We start from the raw sequence: 17,358 nt of genomic DNA, 5'->3' as shown, positions 1-17,358 counted from the left end.
CTCAAAACCAATCTTACTGCAGGCTTGACCTCAAAATTCCATTCTTCGGCAATGAGGGAAGTTTTCTGTTGTTGAACAAACTGTCTTTAGATTTGTTTCCCCCACTAGGACAGTTCTAAAAAACCAATACAGAATCCCAATAATTGTTCACTGAACCGTTACTGAACTTCTGGATATAGAAAAGTAGGAGTAAACAAAAGCATTCCAGAGCCCTCAGTGGAATAGAGTCATTAATGGGAGAGAAGTAACACGTCATGTTACAGGGTTAAGTAGCAGGAATAAAAATAGAAGCAAGATCAGAAATGTTAGCAACTGTAAAGATGGTAGTGTACAAATTTTGACAGAATGAGACACACTTAAGAGAGGACACTTGAATGGAGACTTGATGAAAATAATAGCGGACTATGTAGACAAGTATATAGAACATTCTATACCAGGGGTAAGAGTGTGAATCAAAGTTCAAAAACAGGGGGAGGGGATTGGTGAGTAACTAGAGAGATCATGAGGCAAAAACAATAGAAGTTGTCAAGAAAGTAACCAAACCCAGTCCACACAGACTCTGGCTTTTCCTACAGACGAGGAGTTGTGGTGACCATCTAGGTAAGAAAGCAGCTTTGATGGGAATGATGGCAGTAAACGTGGTTTGATGGGTTTGTTTGAATATTATGTGCATATTTGTTGTTTTGGAGACAGGTTCTTGGCATGGCATATTACAGGTCAGGGAGGTCTTCAACTTGTGTCAATACTCTTCAACCCTTGATTGCCAGGACTGCAGATGTGAGCCACTATCCTGGTCCAAATCACTTATTTTTGCACATATTCATTGTACAGTTATGAGTTTCCTAACTTTCATTAGTCTATAATGTAGTACGGCCGAACTTCTGCTTTTTTTGTTCACACACCACTCTAGTGTGCACACACACCTCCCCCCTCACACACACACTAAATCTAGGCTCTATGTACAAGAGTAAAATATGTGTTATGCAATTTTCTGTGGAGACATTAATAAATATCTATTCATCCCACATAGGGCAGAACAAAGAAATGACTCCATCCAAGTGTAAGTTAGTGGACCAGGAAGTTTATTAGTTACTTAAGAGTGTTCATGTTTGAAAGCAGCTGTATCATTGTGGGTAATTACAGACTTGAAAGCTACAACTTCAGGTAGGTGGGCTGGTCAAAAATCTCTACATCCCAGCAAGTTGTTACTGTTATGTAACAGTAGCTATTACATAATAAATATATGTATGAATCTAATATGTTTCAGCTTTCTGGGACAATTTAAGCTTTGCTTGCTTCCTCAGTCTCAAAAACCTGTTTCCTCCCTCCAGGGTGGCTTCAATTTAAAGGAAACTGTTACACAACACTGGGGATAAGATTTCTAGGTTCATTAAATTTTTCTTGCAGTGAAAATTTCATTGTTCAGAGCAAAATAAAGCTTCACTGAATAAAATACATTTTGTATTCATCTATCAGTTGATGGACATATACCAAATCCATAACTTGTCTACTATGAATAGTTTTAAAAACATTTAAAAATCCATAGCATGCTTAGATTCCCAGTAGTATAGCTAATACATGATTTTCTTTTTCTTTCTTTTTTTTTTTTTGAGGAATGTCATTTTGATTTTCCATAGTTTAGACTAATTCCCATTATCTGATTATCAGTGTGGAATGGCCTGCACCCCTTCCCCAGCATTTACTTGTATTCTTTTTGTCTTAAACCAGTTTTAGAAATAATTTAACACGTGGCTAGAGATATTTAATACAATAATGATCAAATAGAACGTGTATAAATATTCAAGCTTTTGACATAATTTGATTGGCATCTGGACATATTATGTATCTATTGGAAAGATACCTGAGGAACATTTTCAGAGGGCAGAGAAAATTCTCTCAAGCTCTCTCCATGGTAAATGTCCAAGTTATGCTGGATGAATGCATTTAATTGGTTCACTATGCTGTTCACCAGTAACTATATCTTACCTATTCAATTCTAAGTCTTCTGATTAGCCCTTGAAAAGACAATATAAATAAAATCAGAATGAGTCTTTAAAACACTTTTGATAAAGTATCAGTAATAATATAGCAGTATTATAAACAATATAATTTACTCTTATCCCAACAGATTTTTTAAAAATGCAATCATGTTTTCTGAGAAATAATCTACTAAATATGTGTACTTACAATAATAACTTGTAACTTTACTTTTGATGGTTTCATAGAAATGTAGACTATATTGTGACCATATTCTCCCCCTCCCATTATTCTTACTCCTGTTGACTCCATTCTTCCCAAATAAGATCCATTCTGTGTTCGTATCTTTGTGTGTAGGAATGTATGTTTATGCAAACAACCACAGATACGCTAAGTGTTCATAACTGCAATGGCCATGCAATATCCAGAAGACTGTATTTCATGGCAATTTCTTGCTCCAATTTCCAGCTCATGAAATCTTTTCATCCTATTTACTGTAATGTTCCCTAGGCCTTGAATGTAGTAACATAGATATCTCATTTAGGCATGAGCATTCAACAGTTATTCTCAGGACTTCACTTTCAAGTCTCTGTATGAACTATTACCCTCGGCAAAATAAAACAAAACATTCTCTGACCCAGGGTAACATTAGACTAAAGATAAATACATAAACATATAGGAGGCATTTTAGCTACATGTCTATTTGGCAATACATCAGTAGTACATTCTCCTTAGGGCCTGTAATCTCACCAGTCATGTATTTTTACAGAATTCATTCTCAGAAAGTCAGTCTCATATGCAATTAGAAAGTGGTTGATTACTCCCCAATCAATCACATTAGTATTGCACCAGCAGTTACATCTTGTCTGGAACAATGGAACTGTAGCACAGAGAACTCACACTTCAAAAGATCATTAATTTTCTCACCCAGCAACCTGAATAGTGCTTTCTTGCACTTAGTTCTAGTTGGATTTCTCTAAGACCTGTATCCAAATTGTACCATGTCTTGACCAATAGGATCTCCAAACCATTTAGTTCTAGTAGATAACCTAAAGCAACAGCAATACTATTTGAGGAGCCTCTGAGAGTGGGCTCTCTGGCCAACAATTCACAGGGAGGTATCTCACAATTGGTAAGTTGCCCATGCTCCAGAAAATACCCTTACCCCAAAATTACCAAAGCAATACTAAGTAAAAGGAAAAAAAGAAAAGAAAAGGAAAGAAAAGGAAAAGAAAAGAAAGAGCGAACAAGATAGCAGGGGGTCATTAGGAGCAGAGAGGGCAATATGAAAAAGAATATGGTTAAAAAACAGTGTATATCTGTAAGAAATTTCTAATAAACCTTTAAAAAGTATTGTATGTCAGTCATGAAACTAGAAAGGAGATCATGAGAGAACAAATATTCACTGCATCTTTCTTATTCCTCAAATAAATATAAAACAGAATCTGTAATCAATATGGCACTATGCGCAGTTTAAAAAAAATGCACAAGTCTTCCAGATTTTAATACGCCTGCCCCAATATTCTTGATTGTTCAATATATAACAACACAATACTAAGCTTAGAATAGTTCTTCAGTTTAGGCCTTGGCTACATGCTGAGCAGATCCGAATACTAAATCTACCCACCTTTCAATGAATGTATGATTGTATTGGCTAGTCTATGTCAACTTGACACAAATTATAAATGGAATCTCAAATGAAAAAATGGCTCTATAAGATCAGGCTGCAGACAACCCTGTAGGACATTTACTTAATTAGTGATTGATGTAGGATGGTCTATTTTGGGTAGGGCCACCCGTGGGCTGGTAGTCTTAAGTACTATACATAAAAACAGACAAACACTAAATTAAGTAAACCATGGCAAGCAAATACTACCCCTCCATGGCCTCTGTATCAACTCTTGCTTCAAAAAAGTTCCTGTCCTGCTTGAGCTCTTCCCTCACTACTTTTGATGATGAACTGTTATATGAAACTATAAATATAAATGCTTTCCCCACCAAAATTGCTTTTGGTCATGGTCTTTAACACAGTAACCATAACCATAATTAAGTCAATAATCATTACTACTTTGTTCTCTATTATAGTACTTTACTTCCCCATGATTCAAATAAAACTAACAGTACTTCCACAATGATCAAATGGCTGACAAATATAAAGTACTTACACTGGAAGACACCATAAGACTACCATAAATGATCTTGAATAAGATACACAGCCAGTTTGTTGATAAAAATAGAAGATGCACCTATCATCTTTACTAAACTCATTGATCATGCTATGGTTATATATTGATCCATCCTCCCTCCCCTATTCAGACAGATAGAACTTCATTAGCTGTATTCACATCTTATTTAAAAACAAGTAGTTGAGCTACTTTAAGGATTTGTTGTTTTTCCCATAGCTCTATGAATATTATCTGTTTGATTTTCAAATGTTTAGATGGCAACATTTCAACTACTGAGTATTGGACTATGTAAACCTAATTGTTTAGCAGATTTCAGATACTGAGCAATAAAATTCTTATAACTTTTAACTGAAAAATTACTGAATGTAGAAAATAGTGCACACACACGCATGCAGGCAAACACGCCCTTTTAATATTTTAAATCAACCCATGGGAATTTCTGTTTAAGAAATTCTTAATTAAGACCCACTATGCCATACAATGGGCAGTATGGTAAAATGTAAACAGTGGTTGTAAATCAAAGAGATAGATATGAAACAGCACTGATTTCCAGGCCAGATCCAAATTCACTATTTGGCTATACCAAATACTCAGACAAAGGTCAAAAGAAATATTGTTAACAAGGTAAACTTGGAGTACAGAAAGGTAAATGATTTATGAAAACAATTATTCTTACAGTCCTCTGTACAAGAAACTTTCTCTTGTAAATTCTCAAACAAAACTTTGTATTGTGCCCCTTTGTTATGAAGAAGTTACTGAGATTTATATACCACAGAAAGGAGTACATGTAAAAGTTACCAGACAAAGGAAATACAAAACATAAGACAGAGGCAAACACTCCTCAGGCAACGTTATGAAATATAATGCCAACAATGAACAATGGGAAGTGAAGGGGGCATCAGAGAAGGTACAAGGTACAATGGAGGGAAAAGATTTCTATCTGGAAAAAGGAAATCAAAGCCTGAAGTTTAAGAACCAAGTAAAAGCAATATAAACCTTGTCTGCAATAATAAAACATAAAACATACCAAGTAAGAGTTGACAGTATTTGTTATAGGAATGGAAAAAGTTAGAAAATTTCAAAATAGTGAAAAAAAATCTGATCTATTTTTCTGTTTAAACTATGTGCACCATGTGACTTGATTAAAAATAGAACAGTAAAAAAAAAAATCTAACATGCACAAAATCTGGAACACTGTCAAGCCCCTAAAATTCCACAATTCTTATCATTTTATTATAATGATACGACAAATGAGTTTTCATTTCAGTATGGTACTCATACAGGGGAAAACAATACTTCATCTATCAGAAATGCTACAAAACTTTCTATGCTTTCCATAATTAAGCATGCTCAATAAAATAAAACATTTTACTGAGCAATTTTAGAGCATGTACACATAATATTTAATGTTAGTAATAAAAACACTACTATTCTACTTCTTGCTATTTAACAGTAACAAGACTAACTCCTGAAGACAGGCACTACGAACATAAATAGATTCTCTTATCAATATGATGGTCTTGGTCTCAATATATTATATTCACTTTAAGTCTATTTAGTAAATAAAAACAAATAATGAGCAATAGATTTATAAAAAGGAAAATACAAATAACCAGTAACAATGCGTATTAACCTCACTTGTCATGAAAGGAATGTTTTCAGTCATACAGTTACCCAATACAAGGAAACGACAACATCAACAACAAACCAAGTTTCAGATAAACAAAAGCAAGGTAATACCTGCAGTTAGATCAGAGGGCACAAGTAGTGTGCAAACATGACTAGCTGAAGCATAAACTGCAGTTTTTCAAGAGCAACAAGGTAATACCTAAAGCTGTTTAAACTCTCTGAACCAATCACTCCTGTCTACAGGGCATAACAATGTCCCTCAGAAAGCCACAGAATTTTCACTGTAGTACTGCTTACAGTAATGACACAGACAATGAAAACTCCTAACATGAAAATGGAAATGAGTACACTATGGTACATTTTCCTCAACCACAGCAGTGTGACATCAGTAAAATTCTCCCAAACCACACCAGGTATACTGGTTTGAATATGCTTGGCCCAGACAATGGCACTGTTAGATATGACTTAGTGGGAGTGGGCGTGGCCTTGTTGGAGAACGTATCACTGTGGGAATGGGCTTTGAGACCCTCCTCCTAACCACTTGGGAGCCAGTCTTCTAGCTTCTTTCAGAACAAGAGGTACAACTCTCAGCTCCTTCATGGCTATGCCTGCCTAGACGCTACCATGCTTCCTGCCATAATGATAATGGACTGAACGTTTGAACCTGTAAGCCAGCCCCAATTAAATGTTGTCCTTTGTAAGAGCTGCCATGGTTGTGGTGTCTCTTCGAAACAGTGAAACCCTAAATAAGACAACACGCTTAGTTTTTTTCTTTTCCAATAATTTACTTTTGACAGTGGTTAAAAAAAATCTGAGTTGATGGAATCTTTGGGAGGCTAATTTATCACTGATAAAACAAATGTGACAACTTTATAGAGACATAAACCTGGCTGCAGTCAAGGCAAAATGAGTGTTGTAATGGTGACAACTTAAACCTTGTGCTATGTGCCAAACAGATGTCATACAAGACTGTAACTTAGAACAACTAAGTTTATGCAGCTGAAATAGTTATGAAGGGCAGATGTATTTTCTTCTAACTACAAAACATTATGTCCCCACTTTCAGAAAAGTTAATATGGATTAATTTGCAACAAAAGTCACTGGAAAGATAACAGAAATTTTAGAGTAGTTCACTGAAAAACAAGGTGAAATGCTTGCCTTCTGCATGTTTACACTTTATTTTTTCTTTCTAAAATGCACATTTCCTTGGAAGATTCTGTCATCCTTTCTATTAATTACAATTCTGGAAGGAAGAAGTAAGTATACGCAATGGAGCCAATGAAGCCACTGAACTGGAAATGTGATCTTAAAAACTGTTTTGTTAAATAAAATTTGATCACATCCGACAATTTATTTCAGTGAATACACAAGATTACCCTTTTCATTTATTTTCCTTACTAAAAGAATCCTATCATGACTTGCTCCCATTTCGTATTAGAATTTCTTCTGTGAAGCAAAAACAGTCCCAAAATGAAGGATCCTCAGGTGTCATAGGAATAGCAGATGCTATCAAATCATTAAAGTTAAGAACGGTAAACTGCCTCTGGGATGGCTTAGAATCATCTTGATATGAAACCTAAGAGAAAAAACAAAAACAAAGATCTTTAACTTCAGGTAAGCAAAAGTGTGTCACCAGCAAAATTTCTGAAACACTACTGAAGTGTAGGCCTGCTATGAAAATCTGCTTTAGCTACATAGGGATGACACTCATGCAGGAATTACTGAGTACCAACAAAGCACCTTTTTTTGACAAGCCAGTCAAAACATAAACATACAAAAATCATTGTACAACAATGCCTTCAGACTGAATGTAGGTGGTACATATAAAAATGATGTCTGTCGGGGACCACTCTGCCAAATGTTGGAACCCACACTGCCAAAAGCTTGGGGGCCAAAATTATTAGAGCCCACTGCTCCGGTCCACAGGTCAGGGTTCAGCAAGAGAGTGAGTGAGGGCGGATGCGAAGAATGGAGACCTAACAGAGTGTGATTCAGTCTCGTTTATTCTCAAGTCTCTCTTCTTAGTCCAAGTCCCAAGTCTCAAGTTCCTAGTCCCTAGTGCCTCCAAGTTCCAAGTTTCCCAGTCCTTCTGTCTGCCTCTCGCCTTTTATAAGTCTCAATTTTTAAGTCACACCTTTAAGTCTTGTCTCTAAGTCACACCTTTAAGTCACACACACCCAAGGGAAGATCCTGGGTATATAAAACAAGATGTTATCAGAGTGTGCTCAGCTGTTGTAGGCTGTTGAAAACAAGTCTCTTGTCAGGGTATATGGCTCAAGATGGCTGCAAGGATGATAGCAGCCTTCTGTCGGCTCCCCACCGATGTCCATGTTTAACATTGGGCCCCAACTCCAAAATAGAACTGTATATGTGTGAATATATATTGTATACACAATATATATAAATGATATATATAAATTATATATATATATATATATATGTGTGTGTGTGTGTGTGTGTGTGTGTGTGTGTGTGTGTGTGTTTAATATTACAAACTCTGAAATCCAGTATCACTTTGAGGCCAAACTATTTTAGATGAGGGGCAATCAACTCTTATAAAACAATACTTGAGCTTTATAAACTATCTTAACAAAGTTCAGTAGAACATACTATAATACAGTTGTCTCAATTTCGTAGATGGGAAATTGAGGCTCAGGAATATCAGACCAGTTGAAGAAGCTGATCACAAGTTAAATTGTGAACTTAGATTTAGAACCTAGCTTTCCCACTATGCACTGCTGCAGTAGGCTCTACTGAAAGAGGCAGAAGTACTAAAAGTACATCTAACCAATGGTGTAATAGTGGCATGACAGTTATGGTGGTATCTAACCACTTGGGACCTCCACCACAGGATGAATTTCATGCTTGGTACTGTAAAACTGGGCCAAAAGCTCATGACTGGAAAGAGCACAGCCCTACCAGAGGACCCTACTATTGTTATTATGTTAGGCAGTCAAACTGTTTTCCATTATATTAATATCCACAGATTTCTTGTGCTCGTCCCTTCGGTCTTTCTGTAATGGGTAACAACCAACAGTCATATGCGATAATAACATAAACAACAGTGTGTGCTCATCTGTAGATGAAGCATCTATATTAATTTGCCCATATCTAAGGCTCAGAGAGCATCACAAGAGAATAGACAGAAAAAATTTAAGAGCTGGCATATGAAAAGGAAATCTGTGAAATGCTGACTTCTGGACATGGCATGGTAGTGCATACAACTCACAGTGCCTGCGGCTACTTACCTACACAAGACCTACACAAAACCAAGCATATCAAAATACCTATACAAATAAGAGAAGAGCCCCCTGATACCCAGCCCTTACTTGGGGAGGGAGTCCATCTACTTTGGGGATCATGACTCAAGTGGATATCCCCAATCCCATGTACATATGAGCAGCACTAACTGTAGTTAAGGTTACCAACAACTACAACATGAAGCTGGGCATGAGGCAGAGTAGATGACTCTATAGAAAGAGGTAATAAATGGGTATGAGTACACAAAAAAGGAAAAGGAGCATGAAGTTGAGACTTGTAAGAACAGAACGAATCATACCATCTTATATCAAGTATCAATTCTAACCTATTAATATTCTTAAAAGACACTCTAAGACAAAATTATTATAAAAGAAATTATCTGTGACCTACATTATTTTTCTAAAACTAAGAACAGGATGTGTGTGCACATACATATACATGTTTTCTCATATGCATTTCATAAAAAACAAAGGCATAAAGTTTTACTAACAGTACACCAAAAAGAAATTATTCACAGAGCTACAGCTATATGTACACTGAGTCTCTCAGTGCTCTCCCTCATTTACTAGATAACAATATTAGAAATATAAACCAATTATGATTGAAAGAACAAAGTGAGACTAACCTTAAATCCCAATATAAGATCTCACATAACCGCTGGGAACAGTTTAGAACATTAGAAATATGTTTAATTTCTAAGGTAATATCAGTATTTATATTCAATTTAACCCTAATTCACCTAGAAATAACTGATAGTTATGACTAAGATAGTAGTGATACTGAATTTGTATTGGAAATATAATAGTACTATCAACATTTTCCTTTTTAACATTTAAGGGTATTTAAATATAAAAAAGATAATGTGATCTTATAAAGTTTTATGGCTCTTTTTGGAGGGAGGGGAGAACATACCAGTTAATCTTAAAATATTTGATACTAAAAAAATAAAACCTTGTAAACTATATCTCCTACCCTGATTCAAGATAAATTACAATTTTGATCAACTGTAACCAAAAGCATCATTGATTCATTCTTATTTTTTAGAAAGACTTTACAAAAACCAAAATCTTACATTTTGATGTCTAGCTCCATCCGGCTTCCTAATAGCCACGGCAACAAAATGGTGGTCATCTATTTTGCTTTCCTAAAATGTAAAAAAATGAATTCAGATTCTAAAACATAAATTTAGGTTTTCTTTTGTTTTTACATTTTCAAAGCCTTATTTACTTTCTATACACCTCTACACACACTAAAACACTCTCTCACCTCTCTTGGAAGCATGCAAACAGGACTAATTATTTCATAAATTAATAAAGCAAACACCTTGTTAATCTCCACTATGACCATGGGTTGACTAGTTCTGTCAACACAAGCTGGAGTTATCAGAATGGAGGGACAGTCTCAACTGTAGGGGAAAAAGGCATCCATAAGATTGGTCTGTAGACAAGCCTGTAGGGCATTTTCATTAGTGACTGATGTAAGATGGCTCAACTCATTGTGGTTGCTGGGTTCTGGGTTCTACAAGAAAGCGGGCTGAGCAAGCCATTAGGCAGCAGCTCTCCATGGCTTCTGTATTAGCTCCTGGCTCTAGGTTCCTACTCTGTCTGAGTTCCTGTCAAGACTTCTTCTAGCGATGGACTAAGATATGGAAGTATAAGCCAAATAAAATAAACTCTTCTCTCCCAAATGCCTTTTGGTCATGTTGATTTATGATAGCAATAGTAACCCTAACTAGGACAGAGGGTAACATTTTAAGACACAAGTCCCAATTCCTTTTATTATACAATGCTGCTCATTTTTGGATTAAGGAATTTTTGTAGTTTTTAGAGACAACGTCTCACCATGTAACTGGCTGGCATGGAACTCCCTATGCATACCTGGCTGGCTTCCATTCATAGAGATACCAAATACTGAAACTGAATGCAAGCACCATTATGTCTTGATAAAACTGAAGAGTTTTAATGATCAGATTTTAATTATGTATTTTTGAAGCTACACAGGCTCATAATAGGTATGTACTCTCCACTGCTGACATTCTTATAAATTTCAGGAACAATCAAGATTATTTGCACATACATGAATAAATATGAAAAGTCTTAGCTATAATAATTATAATAAATTTCTTACCTCAAAGGCCCATTCTTTTTCTTCTTCTCCATCCAAAGTCAAACGTGTTTCCTTATAAACTTGGCCGATGTCCATGTTTAATGGAGATACATCAAATTCAAGCCGCTGCATTTCAAATCCCAATCCAACACCAATGGCTTTTATGAAGCTTTCTTTCAGTGCCTAGAGAAAAAGGACATTTTCTCTTAGAGAATTCAATAGCTAAAACTTTTTATAGCATTGATAGAGTAATTTGGATTTCTATGTTTGTTACAGCTGTAAAGGTGTGTTATTGTTTTATTTTGCTCATTGTACAGCATTGAAAAAACTCAGTAGTAGTCTGTGTAAACTATTTAAGATCTCTTAAGTGTAAACTGTAATGACCAAACAATGCCATCCTCAACAGGTGTCTATGACAATTAACTAAATTATAAATACCATAAAGTGACATTTTCTGTTAAATAAGGCTCATGTGTTTCTATATAGTTATATAGATTAAAAAGATCCCAAAGTTCTCAAGAAACTGTCCATTTGTATCAAGAATTGTATAGCATTATCAGGTAATTACAAGTCTTTCGTTCTTATTTCTAGTGAAGACAGCAGAATAATTCTAGAATTACAGAGGAATTATACCCAATGCCGGTAAAACATATCCAGTTGAGTCCATTCATCATTAAAACTTCTGATTGTTTCCCATTCCTTGTTGGTAAACTTTCTTTTCATAATATGGAAGAATTCTGAAATTGAACCACGACCTGTCAGATCAGAGAATATAGAATTAAAAAATTATCCTATTAAAAAAATAAAACAAAAGTTAAAAAGCTGTTGTATCATTGAAACTACTGAGGACTACCAAAAAAGGAAAGGCAACTTATTCAGACAAACCCTAAGTGAGGGTGTAGCTTGGTGGAAGAATGCTTGCCTAGCATGTGTAAGTCCCTGAATTAAATTCCTATTACTATTAACAAACAAAAACAACAAAAGAATTACTTTTATATAAAATGTCAGCATATCAAAACTTAGCTAGAAATTAAAAGGATAAATTCACCATAACAAGCATAGTTAGTCTAAAAGAAGCAGTTTAATAGGAATTTGTAAAATTGTGAGTTAAATAATTAAGCAGAAGAATATTTAATAATATTTAATAATTTAATATTTAAATATTAATTAATATTAATATTTAATATTAATAATTAAGAAGAAACATGTTCCCACAACCTTAATATTTGACAGTCTAATTATTATTCTAAATTTTAAACAGCTAAAGGAGAATTCTTATATATGACAAAATATTTTTCAGAAAATCACAACAAATTCTCCATGTTATATTTTGACCCTGCTACATTACTGAGGGGAAAAAGAAAACTGTTTTATAATATTTTGTAACTAGAAGTCAGTTAAGCAATGTATACTGCTTACTTGAAATTACTACTAGGAAAACAAAATCAATATCCACATATAGACACTCAAGTGTAGAAGCAGGAATCTGGAACACAACAGACTGTATTCTTTTGTACTGTTTAGGACTTCTGCAGTGACCACATACCTCTCATAAAGTAAGTCAGAGAAGGAAACATTATAAACTAGTTCCTGTGCAAAAATGTTTATGACTCTCCCAAGTTCCCACTTCAATAGTCAATTCTTCAAAACAGGTCCTATTTCCTTAACCCAGAAATCTGTAGTACTTGAGATCATAGCTGCGATTCTAAGATCTTGGGAATCCTATAACAAGAGGCTATTACCATGGATTCTTTTAGTGACCCAAAGCTCATTTTCACTGTATTGAGAATTACTGAATGCCTCTCAGTAATTAACTGATCCATTCATTGTTTCTGGCAGCTAGTCTTAAAGAAAGCGAATGGTTCAGTGGTCATCTGCTAAGTAAGCATGGGACCTGAGCTTGGATTCCCCAGAACCTGGAAAAGGGATAGAAGCCTCCAGTGTCTACAGCCCAATACTGTAAGAAAGGGCATTTGTCAGGGCAGGGTTGGGAGGTAAAGCTGATCCCCAGAGCTCACTGACCAACACTCTGGTTCACCAAGAGATTACGTCACAAACATTAAGAAAAGTAACAGCGACAAGAGGAAACTGATAACAACGTCTGGCATCCAAATTTATAAACCTACACAACCCACATCCATAAAATTTCAATAATAAATTCTTCTTGAATAGACTCTGGCAATAACAAGCATATATGAAATAAAGAGGAGGAATATCTTAACTTGTATTTGGGACATTGGCAATCAAGCAATAGTATAACTCATTACTTATGGCTGAAAAAAATACCAGTGTACACTTTCCTATATATTTAAGCACAAAATAAACAGCAAGCGAGTCTCTAAATCCTCAACTAAAGCACTGCAGCACCACCCTGTGGCGGTATGGGGGAAATGCACACTGGCTAAATATTCTATTTTACTCCAGTTTACATAGGAAATTAGAAGGAAGAACTATTAGAAAATCTCAGTAGAAGAACAAGTTTGTCTCTCAAAATATCAGCGTAATTACTGGGCATACACATAGGCAAATTCTTAATATTATTTATATATATGAATGTCTACTACACTCTATTTAATCATCCTATAAAATATTAAGAACATAGGTATAAACATATTAGAAAGGTATAGCACTGAAAACTGAACTGTCACTAAGTTTTGAAAAAATGATCCTTCTTAGAGCTTAATTATTAAAGAAGAATGTCAGCTACTAACTAAATATTCTATATAATCAAAATCACACAACTGGTTTATTTTAAACATAATAAAAACACATAGCAAAATCACCCACAACCAATACCTTTAGCTACTATTCTAGGCCTACGAATTTTAAAGCCCATCTACATCATTCTAAAACAAGGTCTCCAGTATACATGTATTTTAACAGCACCTCAGTTAAAACTCACCATTCAGCTGTAAGGAAAGCTCAAATAGTGCAGTGCAAACATGGAGACCTGAGTTCAGTCATTAGAACTTATGTAAAAATACCAGCCCAGTAATACCAGTGTACAGCCCAGTAATCTCCAGTGTGCAACCTGGTAATTCCAGTGTACAACCCGGTAATTCCAGTGCTGGGAAGATGAAATAAGTGAACCCTAAGACTCACACTACCTAGCTAGCCTAGCCTAATCAGTAAGCTACAGGGTGAAAAGATCCTGCTTCAGGGGTAGACAGCATTTCTGAGGATGACATCTGCTTGGATATCAGCACCACAAGCATACAGAAACTAAATCGAAAGCAGTAAGATTACCCATTCTTCTCTAAGAATATGAGAGTTATCAAGGGGAAGATGGAGGTAAGGAAGAGTTGAGCAACATCTAATTAAAGGCAATAAAAGATTAGAATGGACAAAAAGTAATGATCATTGAAAACTAGAAAGAAATGAGAAATGGTAACATGCCTGAGATAGAAAGTAGAAAAAAGATGATTAGCAAAATGGCATTTTTTACTATGTTAATCCTGCCAATCCATGAGCATGGGAAATCTTTCCATCTTCTGAGATCTTTGATTTCTTTCTTCAGAGACCTTTGTCATGCAGATCTTTCACTTGCTTGGTTAGAGTCATACCAAAGTATTTAATATTATTTATGACTACTGTGAAGGGTATTGTTTCTCTAATGTCTTGACCTGTTTATCCTTTGAATACAGGAAGGCTACTGATTTGTTTGAGTTAATTTTATATCCTGCCACTTTGCTGAAATTGTTTATCATCTATAGGAGTTCTCTGGTGGCAGTAAAAGCAATATACAGCAAACCAGCCAACATCAAACTAAATGGAGAGAACTTGAAGCAATCCCACTAAGATCAGGGACTAGACAAGGCTGCCCTCTCTCTCCCTACCTACTCAATATAGTAGTACTCCAAGTCCTAGCCAGAGCAATTAGACAGCAAAGGGAGGTCAAAGGATACAAATTGGAAAAGAAAAAGTCAAAATATCACTATTTGCAGATGATACAATAGTATACTTAAGTGACCCCAAAAATCCCATCTGTAGGGTCTTAGAGCCCATGCCCACAGTGACACACCTATTCCAACAGGGCCACACCTTCTAATAGTGCCACTCCCTGGGCCAAGCATATACAAAGCATCACAACACCTCTCTATGCTGACTCTGTCTCAGGAGTTGTTAATGCATAGTACAGAGTAGGTTCCCCCTTCTATCCAAAATTATATCTTCATCTTTCAGCAAGACTGAAGAATACTCCTTGATCAACTATCCCAGTCTATAAAATCACCAGTGAAGCAAACAGGTGTTTACTTCTCACAGTCACTAAGGAAAGAAGCACCCAATCACAATTTGAAAATGAGTGGAATGGTAATGACACAACACTAGTCCCAAATGAATGGATTTCTTCCTCTGTGTTACTGGGCATATAATGAGCTCTGTGCCAGTTAAACTATAAAAGGGAAGAAAAGGGCTTTATTCAAAATTGATGGGTGTCAAGGATTAATAATCGGAAACAGAATCTTCAAAATCTGCTCAATACTTTCCCACCATTAAAAACTTCAATTAATTAATAATGACTTCCTTACTCAGTATTGACTATTGTCAACACTGCACAAAATGGGTTGTAAAATCTGTTCACTTCCAGGCAGGCACTGTCTAACTGTGCTACCTTTCTTCTAAATGGCTAATGGCCTCTCCACTAACTTCTAGTTACAGGAAAAGCTCATAGGAAGCTTCCCCAGAGCTACAAACCCATGTGGACTATTCCTAAAAACTGTCCTGACTCCTCTGCAGCAGCAACTGCTTTAGAACAAGTCGTCTACAATACCAGGTCCTTTCATTGGAGCTGGGTTTCAAACTTTCAAAATTCATGTTGAAATTAAATTGCCAAACAAGAAAATTGCAAGGCCATAGGGGTACCCCCTTCATGAATAAATTTATTATCCCAGTTCTCAAGGATTTCCCTGAACCCAGAACAATGGGCCTAAAACTCATCTTTGTGATTCAGCCTCGATTATTTTGGAACAGCAAGAAGAAACAAAAATATTTAGATACAGTAATGTAGAAAATCTACTATATCTATAGATAAGTGTTAATGTTAAAGGAAATACATTCTTTTTGGTTAAATGCTTTGTTAGTAAATTAAGTATTGCCAGTACCTGTATTTATATAGTAAGTTTACAACTGTCTAATAGTTAAGATTTGAGACATAAAAGACTTAATATGTCATAAAAATAAACCATCACCTGGAAAACTAGTCTTCATGATATCAACGCCAACTTGTAGCTCAGGTTCTGCAGCAAGAACTGCATAGTCCCCTTGGTGAGAGATGTTAAAGTTGAAATTGGGATAGGGATTCAACGAGTCTTTCGCAAGAACAGGCTTGCCCTTTGCAGTTCTCTGCAGACGGATACGATCCCAAGGGATATTCAATTTCTCTGCAACTAATTTCCTTATCATCAGACGACCAGCCTGTTCAGACATAAAACACACGGTATGGGTATGTATTGCTATCTACTAAGCGCATTAAGTACAGTGCTTGTGAAGTATATTTATGACTTCTCAGCTTTTAAGTTTCAAAGAATACATATGTATGTGTTTTGAAACACACATATATACATATTTATGTATAGGTAAACAAACGATTACTCCATAGGCCGTGTAAGGGTCTCCACGGGCAACCTCACAAGGGAAGAGGAGTTGTGAGTGTCCCAGGCCTCCGAAGGTACGAAGGCCGAAGACGGTCACACGGACTTTGGAGACCCCAGCCCACCGGCGGCTCTGAACCGGCAGCGCCGTGAACACTCGTGGGGCTCCTCAGCCCGGCCCGCCTCCCAAAAGCCGCAGGCCTCAAGTACCAAGGCCGCCTTAGCGTCGCGGGCAAACACGAACTGGCCGATGCGCTCCTTCTCCTCGGGCTGGATGCACCGCACCGCCAGAAGCCATTCGGCCCGACTCGGCAGCCAGTTGCCGCAGGAGAAGGCCCAGCGAACGCCCTCCATGGATGGCACCACGCACAGCCTCTTGGCCGGGAACACCATACGACCCACTTGGACAGCCGATTCTTCTCCGGCCAGGTAGAGCAGACGCTGACGTAACCACGCCCCCTTTGCCCCCGAGTCTGCGCAAAGGAGCAGCGGTCGCAGCGGACGTCGCCAGGCTCCACCCCTTTTCAAGCCTTTGCGAAGTAGGTGGACGCTCCGCTGAGACGTTTCACAGGCCGCGTGGGGGCGTGGCCTAGCGGTGCTCCGCCCCC

General features: G+C 36.6%; 1 protein-coding gene across 1 annotated transcript; it reads right to left on the bottom strand.

Annotated features, from left to right (window-relative positions):
• Positions 1 to 1,061: 1,061 nt before the first annotated feature.
• Positions 1,062 to 17,353, bottom strand: Aasdhppt (aminoadipate-semialdehyde dehydrogenase-phosphopantetheinyl transferase). The gene is made up of 6 exons (XM_076926157.1): positions 16,961 to 17,353; positions 16,349 to 16,574; positions 11,793 to 11,914; positions 11,181 to 11,342; positions 10,126 to 10,197; positions 1,062 to 7,368 (listed from the first exon to the last, which is right to left on the bottom strand). Exons 1-6 carry the CDS (start codon positions 17,141 to 17,143, stop codon positions 7,204 to 7,206), a joined length of 930 nt encoding a protein of 309 aa, XP_076782272.1. The 5' UTR covers positions 17,144 to 17,353; the 3' UTR covers positions 1,062 to 7,203.
• Between the last annotated feature and the right edge of the window lie 5 nt (positions 17,354 to 17,358).

This window comes from Arvicanthis niloticus, chromosome 27 (genome assembly GCF_011762505.2).
Source record: "Arvicanthis niloticus isolate mArvNil1 chromosome 27, mArvNil1.pat.X, whole genome shotgun sequence".
In the NCBI taxonomy this organism is placed as follows: Eukaryota; Metazoa; Chordata; class Mammalia; order Rodentia; family Muridae; genus Arvicanthis; species Arvicanthis niloticus.
Note: the sequence above shows the minus strand (reverse complement) of the source record. Positions and strands in the feature narration are given on the sequence as shown.